The sequence below is a fragment of the Rhincodon typus genome, chromosome 34, assembly GCF_021869965.1.
Source record: "Rhincodon typus isolate 14 chromosome 34, sRhiTyp1.1, whole genome shotgun sequence".
Lineage (NCBI taxonomy): Eukaryota > Metazoa > Chordata > Chondrichthyes > Orectolobiformes > Rhincodontidae > Rhincodon > Rhincodon typus.
In genome coordinates, this window is record NC_063365.1 from 23115276 (window position 1) to 23140584 (window position 25309).

The following is a 25309-nucleotide window of genomic DNA, read 5'->3' on the forward strand; positions in this document are numbered from 1 at the left end:
TAAAATAGGCGAGAGAGCCAATCAGTTTGAGAACAAGAAACGCCCGCCTTGCCATGATATCCACACCCCATAAAAGAATAAAGAAATAAAAGATCTGTGACCATTCATCACACGGAGTGATATTAGGGATGAACAGGTCTGAAACAAGAGCAAAGATCAGGAAAAGGTCAGGAACAAGAATGAAACATGAAGATAAGAGTCAAACAATACAGACAGTTTCAACAAATTAGATTTATTACCAAATCTCAATTACAAATGTGTTAATACATAATACGATGAATTAATCCAGATCATTTTACACACTAGCCATGTAAAGATGCCCTTGTTGTCCAGATGCAAATGACCCAGACGTGGGAGCTTCACCCCCATCTCAGCCCTGAAACCCCACCTGAGGGCTAACTATAAACTTCACAACACACACAAGCTTTACCTGGAACAGTTCCAACAAGTAAACTAACAATGAAAATAGTGCCCTCGCCCTGGCTAACCATGCAGCCTAGTAAAGGTCTGTGATTTTCAAGTTACATCTGAGAAAAACCCAGTGCTGCACACAACTCTGAGAATGAAGAAATCGGGGAATGGGAGTGGGCAGAAACTCTTGGCCTACTGGAGCCTATTCGCCTGTGTAAACAAATCAAAGATCATCACTGGGTCTATTTTATCCTCCCCTGTTTGAAATGTGTGATGCAGAGGGCAATAAAAACAATTGTTTTCACGAATGGTATTGTGAACTCAACAAAAGCTCTTGTACCTTCTCATTGTGAGGAGAATATACAATAGGAGTAAGACCCAGTTATTCCTTCAGAGCCAACCGAAAGGTGATCATGGAACATCCTGACTCACACAAACAGAAATGGAGCAAATAGGATGGGTATGTACACTTGCAAAGACTGAAAAATGAGTGTTACCCAGGGCTGAGAGGGAACCTTGGGAAAGGCTAAATTTATGCTTTTTTTTAAAAAAAGGTAGAGGACCTATCAAAAGTCAGAAAATTGTGCACAAATCTTTCTGCAAATGTTGCAAGTTATTAAGACAATTTGAAATGCAGCCCTTTCACATTGTGACAGAATACTGTCTGCCTCTGGTTTAAAACTATGTTGAGCAGTGACAGCACAGTCCTGAACACGTTGCTTTAGTTTACCCAGTCTCAGTATAATACCTCTTTGCATTATTTGCAGAGGAACACATTAATTCTTTGAATGCTGTGCAAGATGGTGCAAAGAACAGTATTCGGGTATCTTGTTGAATTTTCTTTCCCTTTACCCTGAAAGAAGCTAGTAGCAAAGGGGAAGTCATGTGCAATCATTGGGAGTAGTCAGCAATAGTGCACAGTCAGCTGCTCCTCCCAAGTGGATGCCAATTTACAGTCTGGGACATTGCCAGCATGTCACAGTTCAAACTGAGAGGCCATTTCACAAAGATTCAAGCAGTGACAAGTTCATGTGTTTGGGTTCCCTGCATAAAGGGACTAACATTGTGACCACTAGTTTAATGGAACAGAAGAATAAAGGAAATATCAGCAACAAGAGCGTTCCACAGGCAACAGATTAGTTTGGGGTTGAGAGGTTTGGAATGTATTTTACTGATGCAGGACGACATTTACCGTTGTGTGTACTGAGAGCCAGGCTAACAAAGTGATTGTAGGCAAGGATCTCAGGATTAGTAGAAATCAGTATAGTTTTAAAGATAGTATTGAAGTACCGTTAAAATTTCAACATAATTATTCACAAGTGCTTCCTTGTAAAGTGTACACTGGTGTGAAACTTCTACACAAGAAAGGTTGCTAAATAAACACGTTACAGACATACAGCATTTCAAAGCATTACCAACTGCCACACATTCGGCTTCACTACAATGATGGAGCAACAAAATGTCTGAAACACTGTCATTTATATAACTGAAACACAAAGACAACAACACACGATTTGAAATTATTCAACCGTCTATTCCAATTATGGAGTGAGCACTTCAGCCCAAGAATTTCAACTTGAGTTTAATTAGCAGGCTGTCAAAGAAGCAATTTTTTTTAGACCATGCCTGTATCATAGTATCTGATTAATTTGAACATATCAGAATAGAACTACCTTACGAATAATTTTATTAATGCCTGCAAGTACTTTCCACAGCAGTACAAAAATTGGTCTCCTGTTTGTAAATGATTGTAATTGTGCCTAGTTTAGGTTCAAAACTGTCTTACTTTAACTGGGAGCAACTATACATGGCATTATTCTTTTGGAAATTACCTGAACTATTTTTGAGGTAGTGAATCCTCTCAGCATTCATCCTGAAATGGGACCAAAATATTGGGAATTTTGGGCAGAGGCTCAAAGATTGAGGCTTACGATTGATCAAGTTCAAGGGTCCAAAATCCCCTTCCCTTACCTCCTTGATCCACAAGATAACAGTCATTTTAAGTCTCAATTTTCCATTGCTGAATCACCGACAATTCAGGTATGCAATCGGATAGGGCAGGAAAGTGATCAGCTGCCAGGACTAAATTGAACTTCACTGCTATATTTTATGGTGGATTTGCCACCTGTGTGATACAGGTGGGCTGCAAATAATGACCACCCTCTCCCTGGCGACAGTGATAAATAGTCCAGCAAATACATGAACTGTTTTGTTTCCTTTGAGAAAAACTCTGCCAAAAAACCCTTAAGAATAAAGTGGGAAGGCATCGAGGTGAATTGCCACTTGCTGCTAAATCTCCAGTGAATCAATGCCTAGGAAAACTCTACATACAATTTACTGGAAACTTTGCTGAGAAATCATTTGAATTTTTTTTTTAAGAAAAGGTTTCAACCTCACGTTTGTGAAGTATAAAGGATTCCAGGTGAAAGATACAATTTTAGAGATAAAAATTGAAAAGAGGAAAGGTTTTGGGGCTTTGAAAGTGGTGTAAAAATCATAGACATCAGTTCCCAGAGCATCTGATTGCATTTTCCCATATTCCCATTGAAGTTGCAACACAATAAAAAAAAAATCAAAGAAGGGAACTGGATTCTCAACACCTCAGACCTGTCAAATTCCTTTCCAAAGTAACTTCCTACAATCCATTCCATGATTTCTTTTTTAAAAGCCTATTTCCATGTGTTTCAATGCTGTGATGAGGCTCCATTCATGTAGTTTTTCTCAACTTTGGGGAGCTCAGTGCTGTACAGACAGTCTAGGAAACCGTGCGATATTTCCGTCACTAGGGTACGATCAGGAATTGACTGTGCCATGCCATATATAGCACCCTAGAAAGAAAGGAGAGTTCAGATCAGGACACATCTTACACATGACACAGTCAAGATAACTTATCCACTGAGGTGGGTCTACAATGAGTTTGATTGATAGTCCAACCTAGTATCCCTAACAAATTACAATGAAATACCACATATTGATATAACTTGCATGTGTACAGCACTTTCAAAGCAGTAAAAAGCTCAGGTGCAATTACCAAACAAAATGTGAGACTGAGTCATATAGGAGGTATTGGGTCAAAAGCTTGACCAAGGAGTAAGGCTTTAAGGAGGGTCATGAAGGAAGAACAAAATCGAGAGAGTGTCATGCAGGAAATTCCAGATCTTAACGCTCAGGCAAACTGAAGACAGAGCCACCAATGATGCTGCAATGAAAAGGAAGGGCACACAAGGGGTTAAAGTTGGAGGGACATTGGCCTGAAGGAGGGCTAGGCCTTGGAGGAATTCAAAATTAAGGGTGAGAATTTTAAAACTGAGGCTTTGCCAGACCAGGATCTGATTTGGGTCTGTGAGTACAGGGAGATGTGTGAACAGGACTTGGTGCAAGTAAAGATACGGGCAGCACATTTTGACAACTGTAAGGAAGCAATGCTGCATTTGCAATGTCCCATGCAGCTATCATCATAGAATGATAGAATCTGTACAGTGTGGAAGCAGGCCATTTGGCCCAAGGGGTCCACACTGCCTCTCCAAAGAGCATCCCACCTAGACCTAGACCCACACCCCCTACCCTATCCCTGTAACACTGCATTTCCCATGGCCAATCCACCTAACCTGCACATATTTGGACTGTGGGATGAAACTGAAGCACCCAGAGGAAACCCACAGGGAGAACGTGCAAATTCCACACAGACAGTCACCCAAGGCTGGACCCAGGTCCCTGGTGCCGTGAGGCAACAGTGCTAACCACTAAGTCACCATGCCGCCCACTAATTCATTGTCTTGTTCCCTTTGGAATTTGGCATCTGCCCTGAACAGTGCAGGGTGAAAAGCTCTGACCGCCTGTCTCTTTTTCAGCAATACTTATGTTAAAAGTATAATGCAATTATATATCATTGTTTGTGAACCGAGAATCTTCAGCAAAAAAAAACACACCCCTCCCTTCACCAGTCACAACCGTACACTCACCCTGCCAGTGGTTTTCTCGTCAGGATTCTTCATTATTTCAGCCACACTTTCACGGAGATCCTCAACAAATTGGTCAGCCACTCTATCCTTGGTGTGCAGAAGTGTCACACATATATGGATGCTGAAAGAGAAGAGGTAATCTTGAGTAATGGCACCATGGACACTCCTAGCTAGTTCTGGCCATCAATTTTCCATGCCCATTCCTATCAGTATTTCTACTGCTTAGCAAATAAGAAGACGGTAAGTCAAGATATTCTTATTTGTGCCAATATTACGGGCCTAATCATGAAAATGGCAATAACTGAAACTTTCTGAGGGGACTAATACAGTTCTCGAAAAAATGTTGGATTTATATCGTGGCTTTCATAAATATTTTAAAAATAACACGTCTGCATTACCAGAGAAACAAAGAGAAGTTAAAGCTCAGATGGACTATACACAGGATGAGTATCCTCAGGATGGAGTATACCTGGGGGAAGAGACTGCAGGGTTGGAGTTTACAGGGAGGGGGAGTTACAGTGTGAAATGAATTATACCTGTGGAAGAGTTTACAGTGTGCACAAGAGTATACATGGGGAGAGTGAAGTGTGAAATACACTTAGGCAAAATTACAGTGTGAAATGGAGTTAACACAGGAGAGTGACAATGTGAAATGAAATATACATAGGGAGCATGACTGCAGGGATGGAATATATATGAAAAGAGAGTCTGTGTGAAGTAGAGTAGACTCAGGGAAAGAAATGTGAAATGGAATATATGGGGAGAGAATAACTGTGTGAAACAGAGTACATGTGGGGAGAGTGACAGTGTGAAATGGAGTAAATGGAGACCATCACCCACCTCGAAGGGAACTGTAAAGTATTGAGGTTCCATCCTTTGGATGTCATTGCATTTGATAGACGGAAAATGTCAAAAATTTGAGAGCCAATGGCTACTACAGACACTTCAGGCTTTCCAAAGATGAAAATTTCTTTTATTTTCCTCAACCTTTAAAACAAAATACAGTACAGGAAATAATTTAGTACACACATAAAAGCCTGAGTCAACAACTTACATCGACACAAATCACACTAAAACACATTTAAACACACTAAAATGATCAGTAGCCTCTCTCAACAGTGGGTGAGGAAATCAGGAGATGGTGGAGGCCTTGGCAGAGGGAGAATGCAGAAATGTCAGTCAGAACAATGCTCACAAGTTGGACATGTTGGGAAACTACAAAATATTTCTCTTTTTATCTCCCCTCTCTTGCAAGCGATGCTCGAGTCAAACACAACTGGCACCATCCAGTAGCTCAAACTGTGGTCTCTAAACTTTCCCAGAAACAATTTTAAATCCACCACTTTTGTAAGAGGCTTTTTCAGGCCAAGAGTCAGTTTATTTGTTATGTAAAATTTATCATGTGTCAGTGACAGAACTTCACCATGAGATGGGGCAAGAGGACAGGAACTATCACTGTTAGCAAGTTTGCAAATGTCTGTATTTAGAGGTTTAAAGCAAGAACATTCCATGATTTTATGCAGAATCTTCTAACTGCCAAGACCTTACATCATCCAATGGATCCTTGCTGAAAGTGTTACAGAATAACATTTCCTTCAATTGAAGGGTGATGCAGCCTTCTTGCCTTAGAGTCAGAAGGTCCTAGTTCAAAGTCTGCTCCAGGTGAGTTTGAGTCCCCAGCAGCGCCTGCGTTCACTGCAGATTCATGGAGTTGACAGCAGAGATAAGTTTGGGCCCATTACAAGACCCGGCTGTATGGGTGAGGTGGGCCCAAAGTGGATCCATGGTGGTGGCGGAGTCGAGTTTGGGTCAGTGTAGTATCCAGCAACATCAGTGGCATCTGCATTGGCGAGGTCCAGTGAGGACTCATAGCAGCAGGTGCATCGGTGGAGGCCGATGAGTGGCAACTCGTGTTTCAACGGTGGCAGCACAGCAAAGGGGATTTGTGGCTGGCCACGAGGCCCACAGAGGAGCACTTAACAAGAAGGACTGTAAAGCTGAATACTATTTCTTTATTTCCTTATTTTTCTGCCTTTATATTCTATGTTTTTGTTTATTTTTCAGTGTTTTAACATGGCTCTGGAGAATGTTGACATTATACACTTTTCACTGTATTTTGTAACAATGTACACACAACAATAAATAAATTAAATAAATCAAATGTGATCCTATATCCAGGCTGACATTCCCAGAGCAATACTAGGAGACTGCAGAATTGATGGGGCTGCTGTCTTTCAGATGGGGAGTTAACTTGAGGCCCCACATTTGCCCCGAGGTGGGTGTTATGAGATCCCACAATATTATTTGGGTGAAATGCAGCGGAGTTCTCACTGGTGTCCTAGCCAATATTCCCTCTTACTTTTCCTGCTGCTGTAAGGATCTCTGAACTCAGGTCCATGTGGCTGCAGCCTCTGGAAGAGGGAACTATGTGACAGTATGCCAATCGACTTCACATAGTGTAGGTGGCTCAGTGGTTAACACTGCTGCCTCACAGCGCCAGACACCAGAGTTCGATTCCAGCCTTGGGCAACTATCTGTCTGGAGTTTCTCCTCATGTCTGCTTGGGTTTCCTCCAGGTGTTCCAGTTTCCTCCCACAGTCCAAAGATGTGCAGTTTAGTAGGATTGGCCTTGCTAAATTGCCCATGGTGTCCAGGGATGTGCAGGCTAGGTGAATTAGCCAGGGGAAATGCAAGGTTAGAGGGACAGGGTAGGCGTGTGTGTCTGTGTGGGATGCTCTTCGGAGGGGTGGTGTGGACTTGATGGGCCGAATTGCCTGCTTCCACATTGTAGGGATTCTATGATTCTATTATTCTACTTATCCTTCAATAAGTACCACTGAAGGACAAAGCAGCCCACTTGATTAGGCTCCCTTTCCTCCATCTTAAATATTCACCTCCTCCACCACTAGTGGCTGCAGAGTGCACCTTCTGCAAGATGCACAGCAGCACCTCAGAAGCATTTTCCAAACCGGTCACCACTTTGCCCCCACCCTGCCCCATGCAGAAAGACAAGGGCAGCAGATAGATGGGAATACTGCGAGCTGCAAGTTTCCCTCCAAGTCACCCACTATCTTGATTTGGGATTGCATCACTGTTCCCTCACTGTCACTGAATCAAAATCTTGGAATGCATGTGGAATTTATTGCCCATCCCCAGCTGCCCTTGAGAAGCTGGTGGCGAGCAGCTTTCTTGAACATCTGCAGTCCTTGGGGTGTAAGGTAGCACTGTGGATGTACCTTCACTAAATGGACTGCAGCAATTCAAGCAGACAGTTGATGAACACTTTATCAAGGGCAATTAAGGGTAGACAATAAATGCTGGCTCAACCAGAGAAGCCCACATTCCCTAAATTAATTTAAAAAAACAAACATCTACAGTGCCGTTAGGGAGGGAGTTCCAGGATTTTGACCCAGTGACACTGCAAGAACAGCGATATGTTTGCAAGTCAGGATGGTTAGTGGCTTGGAGGGCAACTTATAGGCAACAAGTAACCGCTGTTACAAATAACTTCACCTTGGTCAAAAAAAATCCTTCCTTTCTCCTGGGTCCAACTAAAATGCCAGACAATTTGAATTTGCTTTTCTACTCCACTCTGAAAATTTCAATAAAAGTCAAGCACAAAAGAAAAGCTCCAGAATAACCAAAGTTGCACTTCGCCTAAAAAACGTCATTGATCATACGGAACCTTGAAACTTCCAAGTAACTGGTTGAATCAGTAGGTGCAGAAATACTGCATTTAACCAACAGCTGAAAGTGAGGCTTTAAGAACAGAATGGATTGAGCAAAACTTAAAGTGCTCTGGACATTGTCAGCGCTTGGGAGAATGCATTCTTTGCTAAACTTGGTCACTGAAAGCTGTGCCTAAATTTTAAAATATTGGTGATGCTCACACTGTGATCTCATGAGAGGCAGGTCAATCTATCTCACTTGAGATTTATATTTTAGCTCTCTAAGTTTTGCACAGTTCCATTCAAGCCACTTAGCCCAAAGGCTTGTATTTACAGGGATTGGAGAATGTGTGGAACAGGGGGACAGTGCAGAACGATCATGTCAACAAGCTCAAGAGGTTGCTGGCCATCTTTCTGGTATTTAGAAGAGCTTCAGAGATACAAAGGATTATAATCAGTGCAGTATTTATTTTTCAAATTTCCAACCAATGAGGCAGATAGCAGTGATCCTGTACATTGCTATATTCATTAATGTGTGTCACTTATGGCTTAGCGTGCACTCCCATCTCACAATCAAAACGTTGTGTGTTCAAGTCCAACTCCAAGATCCAAATAAAAAATCCAGGCTGACAATCCAATGCTGTACTGATGGCAAGTCATACTGTCAAAGGTGTCGTATCCCCCAAACGAAGCCCCACCTTCTCTCTCAGGCAGACTTAAAAAGGCCAATGGCTGATTTTGAAGCAGAGCAAGTTTATCCCTTGTTTCCGGGCCAACATCAATCCCTCAATGAATACATGAAATAGATTAGCTGATCATTGACATATTACTATTGTGCAAAATAATCACTGCATTCTCCCATTATAAATTATAACAGCACGTTCTGAGGTTATGAAATTTTCTAAGTGCAAGCCTTTCTCTCCTTAGTTACAGACGAACTTTTCACTTGAAACAGAACTGGGCTCTAAAACTATTCAAACCAACATGAATCAATACAATGGATACAAGTACCTCCCAAGAGAATCCTTTCAAAACAAAAGCAACTGTCTGAAGAAAGAACAATTAACGTCTGTTGTTGGGAAATTTGAAGCAGCTGTAGAAAACTAGTTGAAGCAAAGCAACATCCTGCCCAATCTAATCAACACAACAGATTGTGTTCACACCCAGAACAGGGCTAACCAGCGCACCACCCACTCTTGCACTATAAAACAAAAATATGCCCCGTCTCTCATTCACAGACAACAGTTTCCATCAAATCCCTACTGAATTTTTTTGGAGTCAACACATTTGGACTACTGAGCACACATTCTTTGTTTTGACAGTCCAGGTTGAAATTATGGAAGCATTTCCTTCTAAAGTCCCATTAACCTAAGCCCTGTTTGTATGTTATTCCATTTGCACACAGTTCTCTAAATGGCTTTCTTTCAATCATCCCTCTCCAGTGAAAGTAGGGCTTTTTGTTTTTTTTACTTAAGAAGATCTTAGCAGTACATCATTCTTCACATTGTTTGTCAAAACACACAGGCTGAAGTACTGCTCATTATACAAAGGAGTAATGCAGGAACTAGTGCACTAATGAGCGAATATATTTCAATTCCTGTGAAGTACAGGGCTTTTATTTAAATAGAACACTGTTTATTTAGGATTATTCAGATTTCTTTGTGACTCTACACAGTAACCACAATACAGACCTCAAAAAAAAAAATTCCTGGTGAAACGTGCAGGACATGAGGGGCAGGCCGAACCCTTGAAGGCAACACACAAGGCTGTACAGTACCTTGAATTTCTGCATTTCGGTGGTATGACAAGTTGACACAAGGAGTACTGTGATTTTTCTGCACCTACAGTCAGGCGGTCATAGATTCAAGCCTTAGAGTACATACTCTAACTAACACTCCCATTGCAAGGCTGAGGGAGTACTGCACTGTCAGAGGAGCTGTGATCATAACGGAAGACTCAAAAGAATTCAAAAACGATCAGAAACAACTCTACATTCCTAGTTTACAGAGAAAATGCAATAATATGCATCAATATAACAAAATGTCCCAAGGATAATCAGACAAAAAAAATCTGCCCCAGAACCACATGAAAAGATGCAAAGGCAAGTGTCCAAAATTTCTGACCATTAAATAGGCAGAGACAGGCAGAGAGGTTTCAGGGCCTCAGCTCTGGAGATCAGGGGCTAGGCAGCGGAAACTAAACTGTCAATGGTGCAATGCCAGAAGTGGAAGTACGATTAGAACTGACAGAGCATGGAGATCCTGGAGCCTGGTGCAGCCAGAAAAGGCTACAACAATAGGGAGAGGCAAAAATATATCGAGCAAGGTTTCTCTCTGCCATCATTTCTCAGTGTGGTGCTTGCTAAGTACGGGATCAGGCACCGTTACCTGGAAACAGGAGAAGACCATTCAGCCCTGCCATGTCTGTTCCAGTCTTCATTTAGAACATAACTGATCCATACTTTAACATTTAAACCACGTTGGGTCCATAATCCTTTCATTTCACAAGTTCATAAAAATCAGCTGCACTTTGAAAGCTTTAGTTGTCTTCAGCATCCACAGATTTTTGGGGGAAAGAGGTTCTCCATGACTCCTTGCTCCCTTAGATCACCCCTAAATGGTTATGCTGTCATTTTAAGACATGTCCCTTAGTTCTCAATTCCGCCAGAGGTCATAATTTTTTAGTTTATCCCAACAAATCCTTTTAGCATTTTCACCAGCTCGTTTTTGATCTGTTAAACTCAAGGGAAAAAAATCCAAGCTGAAGCAAACCAGGACGAATAATTTAATCCTCTCAACTTTGGTATCATTATGGTGGATCTGTGCTGCACTCTTTCCAAAGCCAAAATCAGATGCTATGCCCAGAAATGAATGTAATTATTCCTGATAACAGGCTGACCAACAAAAAGACAGCATCAGGAAGTCAGCAATTGAGGAGAACATTGGCTGTAACACAGATAGAGAAACCTCACTGGAAGAAGCCAATGTGGTAAGTGCTTGCACTGAACCGGAACTCTACCCAATAGGGGATAATGATAATCAAAACTGCTTCATTCGTAATTTGCTCAGCAGCTTCTCTCTTAGTCACGAGTGACGAAAGTGCAGGTTGCACAATTTCATAGGAGCAGGAAAGTCGACGTTTCACATCCCCAACCCGAAACATCAACTTTCTTGCTCCTCTGATGCTGCCGGACCTGCTGTGTTCCTCCAGCTCCACACTGTATCGACTCTGACTTCCAGTATCTGCAGTTCTTGCTATCCCCTCTCAATTTCATGCTGACTTTCATTTGTCAATGCAAGTCTGAGAGGTCTGGACAAACATTGCAATGGCAGAGTTTAACTCATTAATACTCTGTAAAGAATCCATTTTAAACCTGATGTATTCAACAGCTAGAGTTGCATAATTTGTTCAGCCTGGTGATTGGCAATCGGAGAACTTTGGGGATGTAGGATGTAAGCTATTTTCTTGGCGGGTGCGAAACACACAATCAAACCTCTTCAGCTCTCTTTCATAAAGTTTGCCATAGCACATAAAGGAAATGCAACATCAACAATTAAAATATAATTTCTGGCAATTATGCATCCTTAATTTAGCTGACCCTGTCTGCCCTTTCAAGTGGTTGTAAAAGATCCCATGGCGGTATTTTGTGGAAGATTAGAAAGGTTCTGTCCAGTGTACTCGCTGATGTTTATCCCTCACCCAACACGTGATCACCAAAACAAATGATCTGGACATTATATATCACTGTTTGTGGGAGCTTGCTGCACACAAATTGGCTGCCACATTTCCTATATTTCAACATTGACCATGCTTCAGAAAGTATTTAATTGAGCTGCAAGGGACTTCAAGACGGCCTGGGGCGATGACATATACAGAAATGCAGGTCCTTCTTTCTCTTAACCTCTCGTTACAATCTAGATTTTGAGGGGCTCCATGTACAGTATACTCACTGTGCTTCAATGTGTCGTGCAGTATCAATGATCTTCTTCGTGGCCTTAATGTAACCGTCCTCGCCCATGTACATCATGGTGGCCCAGCAAGCAGCAATGATCCCCCCTGGTCTCGATCCAGCGATTGTGGGTGATGCATAGATCCCTCCCTGCCAGTCCGGAGCCACAAAGAACTGGTAGTGACGGTATTTCTTGTTGCTGTACAGGACAACCGAAGAACCTTTGGGAGCATAGCCGTACTGGGAGGAGGAAAACAAAGGGGAAGGGATGGAAATTTGTAGTTACAAAGCTTACAGTGAGGAAGTAACTGGAAGGATTAAGAGTTGCTTGATCAATTCCATGAACAGTTCAGCAGGTGGAGTTTCATTTAGATCTGGCCAGGTAATAAGGAGCTTGTGGGTAGATATCCAAAGATTAACACTTAGCACACACCTCTCACATATGCAACATGCAATAAACTAATCTGATGAGATTTGATATTCCATCTTCCACGTTGCACAATGTCCTTCTATTAAACCACTGGAAAGATCAAAACTTTCCTCTTCAGCCCCCACCTCTCCATATCCTGCCACATTCCCGTGTGGTTCATTTCATTCTCTTCCCTCGCCTTTGATTTAGGTCAGAGCAGACTATTCACAATCTATTCAACCCCAAGATGGTGCATCCAAGCCAATAGATCACAAAGGCTGCCTTTCACTCATCTCTAGTCAGCCACCCATGAAAGCCCTCCGTGATCCTCCACTCAATCAAAATCGCCACTGGCTGTACCCCACTCCTGCACCAAGCCTCACTCACATTTAGGCCGTACGTAATTCACTCTTCACTAGCGACCTACCTTGTGTGTGTCGGCAGAGATGCTCGTCACCCCCTTAACACGAAAGTCAAAGGGTGGCAGCGAGTAACCAGCTTTCTCCATGAAGACAATAAGAAAGCCCCCCAGACAAGCATCTACGTGTAAGGGGATATCATAATCCAGAGCCAGCTGAGGAGAGAGGGAGAAGAAATCATTCATTCATTGTAAATGATTAGGTAAATTCCAAAACATTTTAAACAAAGTAAGCACTACTTTACATGAATGTGGAAACAGCCTGTGCTGGTTCTTTGAAAGTCCTATTCCTCATAAACCTGCAAATTTCTCCTTTTAAGATGCATCTCCATTTTCCTTTCAAATACTATTATCAAGTTTCCTGCCACTGCTCTTTCAATAATGCATTCCAGACTGTAACAATTTAATTGGTTAAAAAAATTTAACGGCACCACTTCTTTCACCAACGATTTTAAATCTTTGGTGACTGACCCTCCTGCCAGTGGAAACAGTTTCTTATTCATCCTATCAAAAGCCTTCATTGATCTATATAATGGCAGGGCTTGGTTTGCAGCACACCACCCCAGTGAGATGTGACAAGCTTCCAATGTGCAGATCCTGTGCAATAATGAGGTCAGGAAAATGCCTGGAGGAAATTCCCTTTAATAAACTCAAGACCTCCCAATCTCGGTAATACCACAATGGCTATGACACCAATTCCCCAAACATTGTGGAAATTAATAACTCCTCAAATGTAATTTCTCCTCATGATTACACTTGAAACATGAAAATTACATACAAACAAAAATTTTTAACATATTGTAATAAATGCTGAAAAGGCTTCCGGACTGGCACACCTTTTAAACAATTACAAAATAAGAGTGTGCTGCCTCAAATATTTTTCCTTTAACTACTGCTTTTTTTATTTAAACTGGACAGGAAAAAACAAGATTTGAGAGAGGTTCCCATCTTCTGTCTTCACAAAAATGTTTCAAACTTTGTCAAATAAAGCTTTTAATTCTCATTGTAATGACTCCACTGCAGCATTGTTTACAAAATGGACTTGGGAAGTACCTTGGCAACTTGCTCCACTGGGTCCATAATACCATGGGGAAACTGTGGCACCGAACAGACCAACATGACTGTGTTCCTCGAAATGGCTTTCTTCATGGCCTGCAGACAGAGTTAAAGTCAAGATAGCTTCAGGAACCTTGATGACTAATTTCCAACAACATAGGTGGAGATACGATGATGTGCTGGTAATGTAACTGGAATAATGTTCTGGGGACATGGATTCAAATATCATCATAACAGCTGGTGGAATTTAAATTCAATTCACAAATCTGAATTAAAAGTTAGTTTCAGTAACAATGATCATGAAGCTATCATTGATTGTCATTTAAAAAAACTCATTTGATTTACTATTGCCCTTTATGGAGGGAAATCTGACATCCTTTTCTGGTTTGGCCTACATGTGACTCAGGAGCCACAGCAATATGATTCACTGTGTCATGTCCTCCAATTGCAAAGCATGCCACTCCGTTCAGGGGCAGTTAGGAATAGACAATATATACTCGCTTTGCCAGTGACAACCACAACTAATGAAATAATAAAAAACAAAAACTTCTAATATGGGATACCTGCATTACTAACCACAGGTTTCATTTGTTAAACAACAACTTGCATTTATATAGCAGCTAGGACATCGTGAAAGCATCCCTAGTCCTTTGACAGGCTCAACATAATACAATCAGAGGACACTTAATCAAAAAACATCTGGTCAAAGAGGAAGGCTTTCTTGAAAAGACAGTGAGGCAGAGGTTTTGGGAGGGAATTCCAGGAATCCTAATAAATCAATCAATCAACCCCCAGTTAGGATGGCTGTGGATTCAAGAAATGAAAACAGGTTTACGGACCATACAAAGAAAAAAGGGATTGTGAAAATAGGTTGATAGTTTGCCAGAACAGAATGGTGAATGGTGGGACTTTTTTAGGGGTGGTGGTCAACAGGAACATTCCTTGAGGAGAGAAACCAATTAACAATATTGGCTAGAATGGGGACCAGCAGGTGAAGCTGCATGTTCAACAGTTTAGGAGGCAGTTGGGGTGAGGGGTCTAAGGTGGGTAAGGGGTGCAACTTATGGACACATACAATTCACAGACAGGATAAAGATTTAACTAGAAAAGGATTCAAGTTCAAGGATAGGGGCAGAGGAAATGTGGGGAGGAGGTTGGCTCAAATAAATAAGAAAGTGCTGGAGAAACTCAGCAGGTCTGACAGCATAGATACATAAGCAGAGTTAATGCCCTGAGTTCAATGTGCTCTTCTTCAGAAATCAAAGCACTAGAAAATAATGCTTATGTTTGCTGTTGACAAACCGGGAGGAGCAATAAGTGGAGCAGATGGTAAGAGTACCCAGAGCTAAAGGTAAAGGGAGCACTCATGGTGGTACAGGATAACGGCAGAATAGATGTTAATGGTAGGTGTGAAGAACAGAAAATAGGTCAGCTGAGCTGAGAGCAAACCCATGCAAGCAAGACACTGGTGGAGGGGTCAGTACGCAAGGAAAATACGGTAAATAGATGGTGTCAATCAAAATGAATAAGGACCCCTTATTGCTTCTTTCACTTGTTACTGTAGATTAACATAGGTGAGATGCTTCTAAAGAAATATTTGACAATGGACAGTATCACTATTGCTTTGAATAAAGCAACGAGCTGTTTCGGTCGAGGGCAGTGAAGACCGAGAACATGGCTATATCGTTCAGCCAGACACAGTGGAGAATGGCAGAACCAAACTGACAAAAAAAAAACTGACCACACAAAACTCTGTGATTTGTAGCCTCAGTGTATAAATATGGTGTGCCCTGCTTATAAAAGGCACATCAATGGATGAAACTACAATTCAGTATGCAAATACGACCCAATGTGTAATTAGCCAGGCAATTTGCATTCAAGAGAAGCTCTCAACCAGACTGCACTACAGGGTGTGGCATATTTGCCCTTATTTATATTTGTATTTTTATATTTATATAATGCTTTTCTTTATTCTTTCATGGGATGTGGGCTTCATTGGTAATATCAGCATTTGTTTCCTTTCCCTAATTGATCTTGAGAAAGTGGTGGTAAGTTATTTTCATGCTTCACCTCCCTGAGGAGAATGATTCATACACATCCAAATTGGCAGGTCAACAACAGTATTAGAATGCAATAGATTTAAAGTCAATCACCCGGATCATATACTGCCTAAACAAATATCGAGGCAAATGTCATTTCAAACTATAGCCCATTAATATTAACCCTATGTCAATGATAATAAGTGTTAAGTATTTTTACAGCTTTTTTTTTTAAGGTTTCGATCTGACAGTTAGAACAGGACGCACATAAAGAATCCATATTGAACAACTGAGGCTATTTATCTTTGACTCATTGGCCTGACAGGAATCTGGACCAGTGTTAGGATACTCGGATATTTAAATAAAGAGTCTATGAGTTTAGGGTTGTTGGGAGATACTTTCTAAAGAGCAAATACCGAGTTTCATTTTCTAAATAACAGAATAAGTTGTTACCCAACTGTATAAGGACAAGAAAGATGGACCAAATAGCCTCTTTGTCCCCTTTCTCTTTTGATGCTTCTTTGATATAACAGTCACCAGATTTTCCCAGATTTTGTCTGCGTGGGGAATGCCTGTAAAAACTGACTACCTCTTCCCTAGGTATTCCTGTTCATTTCTGAAAGGTCAGACTGCTTCAGCTTAGCACCCTTGTTATACATCAGTGCTGATGATACCTTTTCTCCATCATTTTAAGAAATGCCTAAACTGGGGCCCCAGATCCTGACAATCCAGAAACAAAGCTCCAGGCAATCCAGCTCTATTTATACATGTATTTCTGACTCACTCCCTTTTCCAGTTTCAGAGTTTTAGCATTGACTGTTCTCTCCCCTTCCCTCCTCCAAGGTGTCAACTCCCCTTTGTGATACTACGCTACAGGCCAGCCTAAGGCACCGGGTCCAAACAGCACATGGGTCTCTTTGGCTATTTGACTGCAAAATGCAACACACAATCCTTTACTCAACATACACATGCAGCCATTTCTTTCATGGGTTACTTATTACCAATGAGAAGTGAAAACAGCAAATAGGACTATGGACATATCACCCACTGAATCACAAGATTTAACTGTTTCACTATTTCAATTGAGCCACAATGATGAAACACAAAGCCTCAAGGCAAATAGTGCAGTAGTCTCATTTTTGAAAAAAATAGGAACCACGAACAAAGCCACAAAGTAATTATCTCCATCATTCTAGTGTTTTAATATAGGACCTTTATAATTGATCTTTCCATGCTGAAGGACGGGCACTGAAGACCAGGACACCAGGTGATAAACATTGTATTCCACGCAGATATTCCACTTTGTCTATCCACACCAATCATTTGCATAAGCAATACAGTCATAAATCTAAATTTCAAGAACAATGTATCCATAAAACAGTGTTTGTAATTGCAATTTCACAGGCAGGTAAACTTCTCAGGCACCTACCTTCACGTCTACTTGCATTGATCTTTTGTCCAATTCTACATGTACTATTTTCATCCCAAAATACTGAGCAGCCTTGTCAAAAGCGGCATGAGCACTTATGGGAGCAACACTGGCAAAAAAAAGAGACACAGGATTCAATGCTGGTGCTGACTGTTTTGGACAATGAGCTGAATGATGTAGTCCATACATTACGACTAATACCAACATTAATAGCAAATTGCCTGTAGTGTCCAGAGATGTGCAGGTTAGGTGGGTTAGCCATGGTAAATTATGGGGGTAGAGTGGGGGCTGGGCCTGGGGCAGGATGCTCGTCGGAGGGTTGGTGCAAACTCAATGGGCCGAATGGCTTCTTTTTGCACTGTAGGGATTCTACGATTATATGATTCTATATGCAGTGGTCTGTAAATCCGACAGGCCAGGAGATACATAATTTATTTTGAGAACTACAGCAACACATATCTTCACGACAACCATGTCCTTCAAGTGGAGGACATAATGTCCTCAACCACAGGATCTGACAACCCAACGTTTCACACGAAACCCCTCTGCACATCGATGCTAACAATTTGGTTAAGGTAGAAACTGAATATTAATGAGGTGAGTTGTGACACTAATGAGGCATTTAACAAGCTCTAACCTCTGTCAGTTGGCCACTCTCCGCTGCCTAGTAAGAATCTTGCCGCACTGCTCAGCAAATGCATAAATGTTGCAGTGAGGTTCAGAGATGTCGTCAAAATAGGTCTCATTGACTCCTCTCATAATTCAGCCAGCAATCTCATCATGTCACTCATACCATTATAGGATTCTGCCCTTAGTTTGTTACAAGTTAGCAAGTTACAGGTTACATTGATATGGTACAAAAATTGGCAGGTGATAGGAAAATTGGTGGGAGAGTAAATAGTGAGGAGGATAGCCTTAGACTGCAGGAGGATATTGATGGATTGGTCAGATGGGCTGAGTGACAAGTGGAATTTGTAAGAGGAGATGAAAGACAGCCAAGGCAATGGAATACATGATAAATGGTAGGACCCTGGGAAGGTCTGAGGATCAGAGGGACCTTGGTGTCCATGTCCACCAGTCCCTTAAGGTAGCAAGATAGTTAGGTAAAGTGGTTAAGTAGGCATATGGGATACTTGCCTTTATTGGCTGAGGCACAGGGTTTAAGAGCAGGAAGGTTATGCTGGAACTGTAGAAAAAGTTGGTTAGGCCACAGCTAGAGCATTGAGATCTAGAATCCACATTATAGGAGGGATATGCTTGTAGTGGTGAGGGTACAAAGGAGATTTACTACAATGCTGCCTGGTCTGGAGAGTTTTAGTTAAGAAAAGAGATCGGATAGCCTGGGGTTTGTTTACTTAGAATAGACAAGACTGAGGGGGAGACATGATTGAGGTGGAAAAATTATGAGGGGCGTAGATAGGATAGACAGGAAGGAACTTTTTCGTTTGATGGAGGGATCAATGACTAGGGGCCATAGATTTAAGGTAAAGTACAGGAAGATTACAGGGGATGTGAGGAAAACATTTTTCACCCAGAAGGTGGTGGGAATCTGGAACTCACTTTCTCTAAGGGTGATAAAGGCAGAAACTCTCATAACATTTAATACGCATTTAGAAGTACACTTGCAATGTCAAGACATACAAGACTATGGACCAAGTCTGGAAATGGGATTAGAATAGTCAGGTGGTTATTTTTGATCAGCACAGATTTGATGGACTGAAGGGCCTTTTTCTGTGCTGTAGATCTCTATGATTGTAAGGAGACCAAACAGCAAATGCTGATATTTTACTGCGGATGTAGAAACATTCAATATTTATAAGTACTTTCACTGTGGCCTAGTTCCAGAACAATTGCATTATTCAACATTATTCTTCTTAAAACGGAGGTGATGATAGCATGGGGAAGACTTGAGGTGACCTAGTGACCACAGGCTGTAATGACATTGTGACAGTTGGCATAAAAATAATGAATGGTAAATGCTGCCATTGAACATTATGACGGGGAATGCAGCCAAGAACCGTTTAAACATGAAGCATCTTTTAATAAGATGTGGATACACTGCAAATCCAGGAAGGAACCATGTTACCAAATGTAACAGCTCTATAACCAGCACCTTCAGATATAACTCACTGTTTCAACACAGAAGCTTACTATGGTTTTGCAATATCAGAACACTGATCAGCTTCATTTGTCAGCTCTCTTACTAGATCAGTTTTCAAACACATGCTAGCCAGAAGCAAGGTTGATAAATCTAGTGCATCTTCCAAATACCTTGATTAAGGGTCCATTTGCAGCTTGAGCCCACAGCAATGCAATAATGCAACTTTCTCGGTCAAATTTGCAAAAAGCAGATAGACACAAGTCAGTACAAAAACTCTGTCATAAAGACAACTGACAATTATATAAAACTGGTCACAGCCGGCGGACATTTCATAATCAAACAAAAATGACTGTCAGTTTGCGCTCAACAAGATCCACAAAACAGTGATGAGATTATGACCGAATGATTGCTCTTATTAAGTAACATTGGCTGACAGAAGAATCTGGCCTCAAGACATCAGGGAGTACTGTCCTCCTCTTCTCAAAAGACTGCTTTGTGATCTTTTGACAACCCATGAAAGGGCAGATGGGATTGGGTTTAACGGAAGAAAACACCTTCCAAAATGGGGCTTTCCAGTTCCAGCACAGATTTTACGTGCATAGTTTTAGAACTGATCTTGAACCTGCAACCTTTATGCCAATGCCATTTAGTCAACCTTTTCACAGGTCGCAGGAAGTCCTAAAGCATCTCCACAGACAGTTATTCTTTTCAACTACAAACACTGTCCTTACACAAACAAACACAGTAGCTGATTTATGCGCAGCAAGATCCCACAAACAGCACTGATTCAGAAGACCAGTCAATAAACACTGCTGTTCTTTGACAAGGGATCTTCTGCATCCACCTCAAGAGACATAGCACCTCAGTCTGGTTTGGAAGTCAGCAAAGCAAACAGATCAGCACTCCCTCACCAGTGCATTGAAGGTTAGCCCGAAATCCACTCAAGTTGTTGCTGTTCTCAATTAGCAGAAAGGTTTCCTCCGTTACCAGAGCATTTCAAAGCAATTCATCAAATGAGAAGCATTTAATGCCTTTCTGAGACATGATCAAAGGCTGCACACACTATGCAAGTTTGTTTATAACTCTTCCTTTCCAAATTTCCAAACTTCTTACAGATGATGAAATGAAGTTTCCTTTTAAGCTCTGAGGTAATGTGGGCTTGAAAGCAACCCACTTGTCAGCCTTTGGGTTACTACATTATAATATGTGTCAGGAAAAGTGCTGCAGGAAATCACAGTATCACAGTCATGTCCACCAAGTCCTTATGAGGGCGTAAGAACTTTAATCCTTCTTACCAGAAGCCAAATCACAATTTTACAAAAAGGCAGTGACCTTTCAAACATAAACACACTTCAAACATTTCTATTAATTTTACACTCTTAAGGGGCACTGGCTGATGAAAGAACCTGTTAACAATAAAGAGACCAGCAACCTAAAGGAAAGGTTTGCTAAACACTTTCACATTAAGACAGTGCTTCCTCTAAGAGCCACAGCCTCTGCCCCTAGACTAGGGTCAGTAGAAAACATGAGACACAAGATGTCCCTAGGTCAACTACACATTGTGCTGGTAACACCCCTAGAACAGCGAACATAGTGATCCCGCACAAAACCAAGTCTGTGAATGTGCTGGAGGTTAACGGCACAAGTTCCACAAGAATCAAGTTTTCAAACGCAGCCCTATCTGATTATAAAGTCAAATGTGTTAGAGTGTTTGTCATTCCCACACACTCAGAAACCATCATCTCTGCCTCCATTTACAGTTGGCAAGGATGATTCAGATGGCGTGCACACTTAAATATATGGAAATATATTTAGTTTTTCACAAAGTGCATCTAAGGAGAAATTTTTAATCCAAATGCAACATATGGCAGGGCTGTGCACATTACACACATTTTCACAGTCCACCATTCAGTAACTGTCATATTGTGACAACATATTCTGAGTTGTTATACAGATGTCAACTTTCAACAACATTCTATGCATCAATTGAAATTATTCTTCCCCTGATCAATAAACTAACTCCATATGGTGAGCAGAACCCAGCTCATCCATGTCATGCAATTCATGTTAAAAAGCTCTACATACAAACCTGTTGTATTGTCACTTAATCTACAGCAAGCACAAAAGTGATCATTTATTCAGATCCCACAGGTGTCAACTAAATTGGAGCCATTTACAGAGACACAAAGGCAATGGGTTCTCATTGAAAGATGTTTATTTCAAAACTGAATGGGATGATGTCCCCTGGGAGCTATTAACTGTTACTAAAACAGTAAATGTAACTAATCCACTCAACACCTCTGAGATACTTTACAGAAGTATACAAGCAAGGGTTCCTATGATGCAGTGATATTGTCCCACCGGCTCCAGAGGTGTGTAATGGCATCTCTGAAGAGGGTGATTCATAAACATCTACAAGGCAGAAGGCCATTCAGTCCGTCATTACAGTACTAGATTTTGAAGGGGTGTCCTATTAGCCTTATTCACCTGCACTTTCCCTCTTCAACCAGCAAATGTTTTCTTTTCAAGTATTTATCTAATTTCTTTTTGTAAGTTACTCATGCAACTGTTTCCACCATCATTTCAATCTGTGTAATCAGACTGTAGCTTGCTTTTTTATGCAACATGTTGTTTGGATATTATGTTGTTTCCAATTCGCAAAATTTTGTTTTTAATTTATTTCATTTTATTTTATTTCAGTTTACTCCTCATTTTTCATGTGTGCCATGTTCATACAACAGTCTATCTAAATTTCTGTTTTCTACAACATTAACTTTTGGATGACAGGAATCACTAATGTTCATTTATGCAAAGTAAAGAATAATTGTAATGGCTGATTTTCAGTCATTAAAACAACTTGCATTGCTATAGCATCTTCAACACATCAAAACTTCCAAAAGGTGCTTCACAGGACTGTCAACAAACACAATTTGACACAAACACATAAGGAGATATTAGGGCAAATATCTAAATACCAGTCAAAGAGGCACTTTTTCTTTCAAATCATCATTCACGGGATGTGGGCATTGCTGGCAAGGCCAGTATTTATTGCCCATCATTAAACGTTCTTTAGAAGGGAAGTGATGGAACAGCTTTCTTAAACCACTGCAGTCCTAGGGGTATAGGTACACCTACAGCTACTGCTGGGAGAGAGTTTCAGGATGGTAGTCCAGTGTGAAAAAACAGTGATATATAGCTCCAAGTCAGAATGGTGTGGAGCCTGAAGGGGAACTTGCAGGTGTGGTTTTCCCATATACCTGTTACCCTTGTCCTTCTAGATGATAGGGATCGCAGGTGTGCAATGTGCCTTGGTGACTGTAGTGCATCTTGCATCTGGTCCAGACTGTGCATCAGGGTGGAAGCTACGTGTTGTGCAAGTAATGAATGGGGTATCAACCAAGTGGGCCACTTTGTCCTGGATGGTGTCAAGCTTCTTGAGTGTTGTTAGAAATGCACTCATCCACGCACAAAGTCAACAGTACTTCATCACACTCCTGACTTGTGCCTTGTACATGGTGGACAAACTTTGGAGAGACAGGAGGTGAGTTATTCACTGGAAGGGAGGAAAGAATCCAGGCAGACAAAAGCATAGCTGCCAATGATGCAACAAACAAAATCGCAAGAAATTCAGTGGTATCATCGCATGGACAGCATTGCTAGACTGGAAATTTAAACATTGAGCCTTCAATAAATCAGAAGTGTTTAACAAATTGGAGAAGCTTTGAAATTGTTAACTAATTAAAACTGACGCAACAGCACAGTGTCAAATATTCAAAAATCCATTTGTACTGAATGGAAAATAGCCCCACACCCTTTTCAATGAATACAGATATTTTACAGTTACTTACATTTCAGGATATTTCACTCCTCGCTCAGCCCCAAGGTCTCTGTAAGCTTTGCAAGCCATAAGGATGCTTTCAGTCCCACCAGATGTCACCTGCAAAAGCAAGAATAGCTTAGATTTCCGACCTTTACATTTTTCTATCCTGAGACATCTCTCATTACCTAGGAACCTTTCACCATGCTACACAAGCCAGCACTTATTCCCCTATGATGTAAGTTCTTTGGCAAACTGAGCTGCATTGATACGTGATGAATAACAAGACCTTGGAATCACGCAACCTAAAAGGAGGCCAGTCAATCCAATGAGCCTGAGCTGGCACAAAGAGCTATCCGAATCACTCCACTCTGTTGCTATTTACAATGCATTCTCAAGTATGAGCAAGGCCTCAGTGTGGGTAGCACATCACTTTAGTCAGGAGATTGTGGATTCAAATCTCACTTGAGCCCATAATCCACGAAAACACTTCAGTGCAGTACTGAGGGAATGCTGCATCGACTGATGATTTTCTGAGCAAAATGCTAGACTGTGGTTCTGTTTACCTTTTCAGATGGGAGTAAAGATCTCGAGCACAATATTTTAAAGAAAGATGCGGCAGTTTAGAGTAGTGAATGTTAATTTATTCAATGAAACAATTTATTGCACTCCCCTTTCCAGTTATGAACTCAATCTTGTTCAAAGTTCCTTCAGTTTCCACTAATTCTCTTCTCCTCTCAGTTTCTTCAGACTGCCCTGGTGTGTCCTCCATTCCACTCTCCTTCCCTGCAATTGCCAAACCAATCTTTCCTGATTTATATGCCTCCTTCACCAGCTCGCCCACGACTCTGATCTGCTTCTATGTCAAACTGTAATCGTGCAGGTAGCCTCTGAGCACGAGTTCTGATTCATGAAGTCATTAGCCCTAGTACAACACTGTTCAGTCTGAAGAACAACAGTACAGGGGCCCCAAGAAATTATCGATAGAGAAATTATCAGAGTAGATCAGAACTTTTTTTAAAAATGAGATTGTACAGGGTGGAAAACGATCTTGTGGTTTGCTTATTGCAAATGACACTCTACACCATTGGTATGAGTGTGATTTGCCTGTCATACAAAATGGACTGTGAAGCGAAATATAAATAAAGTTGCCAAGGTTCCAGAGGACTGTAGGGTTGCTCCCTCATTACACAGAGATGACTAGTGGGGAGTTTAACCTGAAGCCAAATAGTGAAGTAAGCAACATCTCTTAAAAAACAGGAACACTCACTGAACATCAAGTGTCAACAGATAAACCCAGAATTTCCTTGTGAACAGCTGATAGAAACTGAAGATTTGGCCTAAAATCAGGAAAGCATTTTAAGCTGGTAAACAGAATAAGTAGTTTCTGAAGTGCTCGAAATAATTGCAGCATGTAAGTCATCCTTAGCTGTGCCTTTGAAACTTTTACAACAGTTCACTTCGGTACTTCACTGGCTAGAAAGTCCCAGAAGGTCCCAGAAATGCTTCTGGCAAATTAAAGTTCTTTCTTTCTACGTCTAGATACAGGGGATGGTCTCAGAATAAAGGAGCAGGTCACTTAGGACTATGACAAGAAGGAATTTCTTCACACAGGGATGAACCTATGAATTTATTAAATCCAGGGAAGCTCAGTTAGTGAGCATGTTCAAGACAGGGGGCAACAGATTTTGAAATATTAAAGATATCAAATCAAAAATGCTGTTGAGATGGAAGATCAGGCATGATCTAGTTGTTTGGCAGAGCAGGCTCATGGGGCCAAATGGCCTACTCCTGCTCCATTTCCTTTGTTCCTTTTAGTAAATCAAGCCAAAGCACAATTCGATTATAGAAATGTCCCACAGATATAAAGTCAGAATCTGCCAGCAAGGGTTATGGGGGACAGTGAAAGGTCATCAAGGGTAGATGTGTAACATGGAATAATCTGATCTGCCATGAGCTTTCTCAAAGGTGGAACAGGCTCAAGAGGTTAACTGGCTTAGTCCTGATCCTAGTTCATACGGTCATATGTTTTAATCATGATAAGTGCTGT

The 25309-nt window shown here is 41.2% G+C and overlaps 1 protein-coding gene across 1 annotated transcript in view; it reads right to left on the bottom strand.

Annotated features, from left to right (window-relative positions):
- Positions 1–216: 216 nt before the first annotated feature.
- sgpl1 (sphingosine-1-phosphate lyase 1) overlaps positions 217–25309 on the bottom strand; it is a 73515-nt gene continuing 48422 nt past the window's right edge. Inside the window, exons 7-14 of the mRNA XM_048616335.1 lie at positions 23291–23379; positions 17342–17450; positions 13871–13969; positions 12827–12973; positions 11992–12230; positions 5214–5360; positions 4374–4494; positions 217–3239 (exon numbers count right to left, since the gene is read on the bottom strand). Of these exons, the coding sequence (XP_048472292.1) occupies positions 3096–3239; positions 4374–4494; positions 5214–5360; positions 11992–12230; positions 12827–12973; positions 13871–13969; positions 17342–17450; positions 23291–23379 (1095 nt within the window). The 3' untranslated portion in view covers positions 217–3095. The remainder of the gene's footprint in view (positions 3240–4373; positions 4495–5213; positions 5361–11991; positions 12231–12826; positions 12974–13870; positions 13970–17341; positions 17451–23290; positions 23380–25309) is intronic.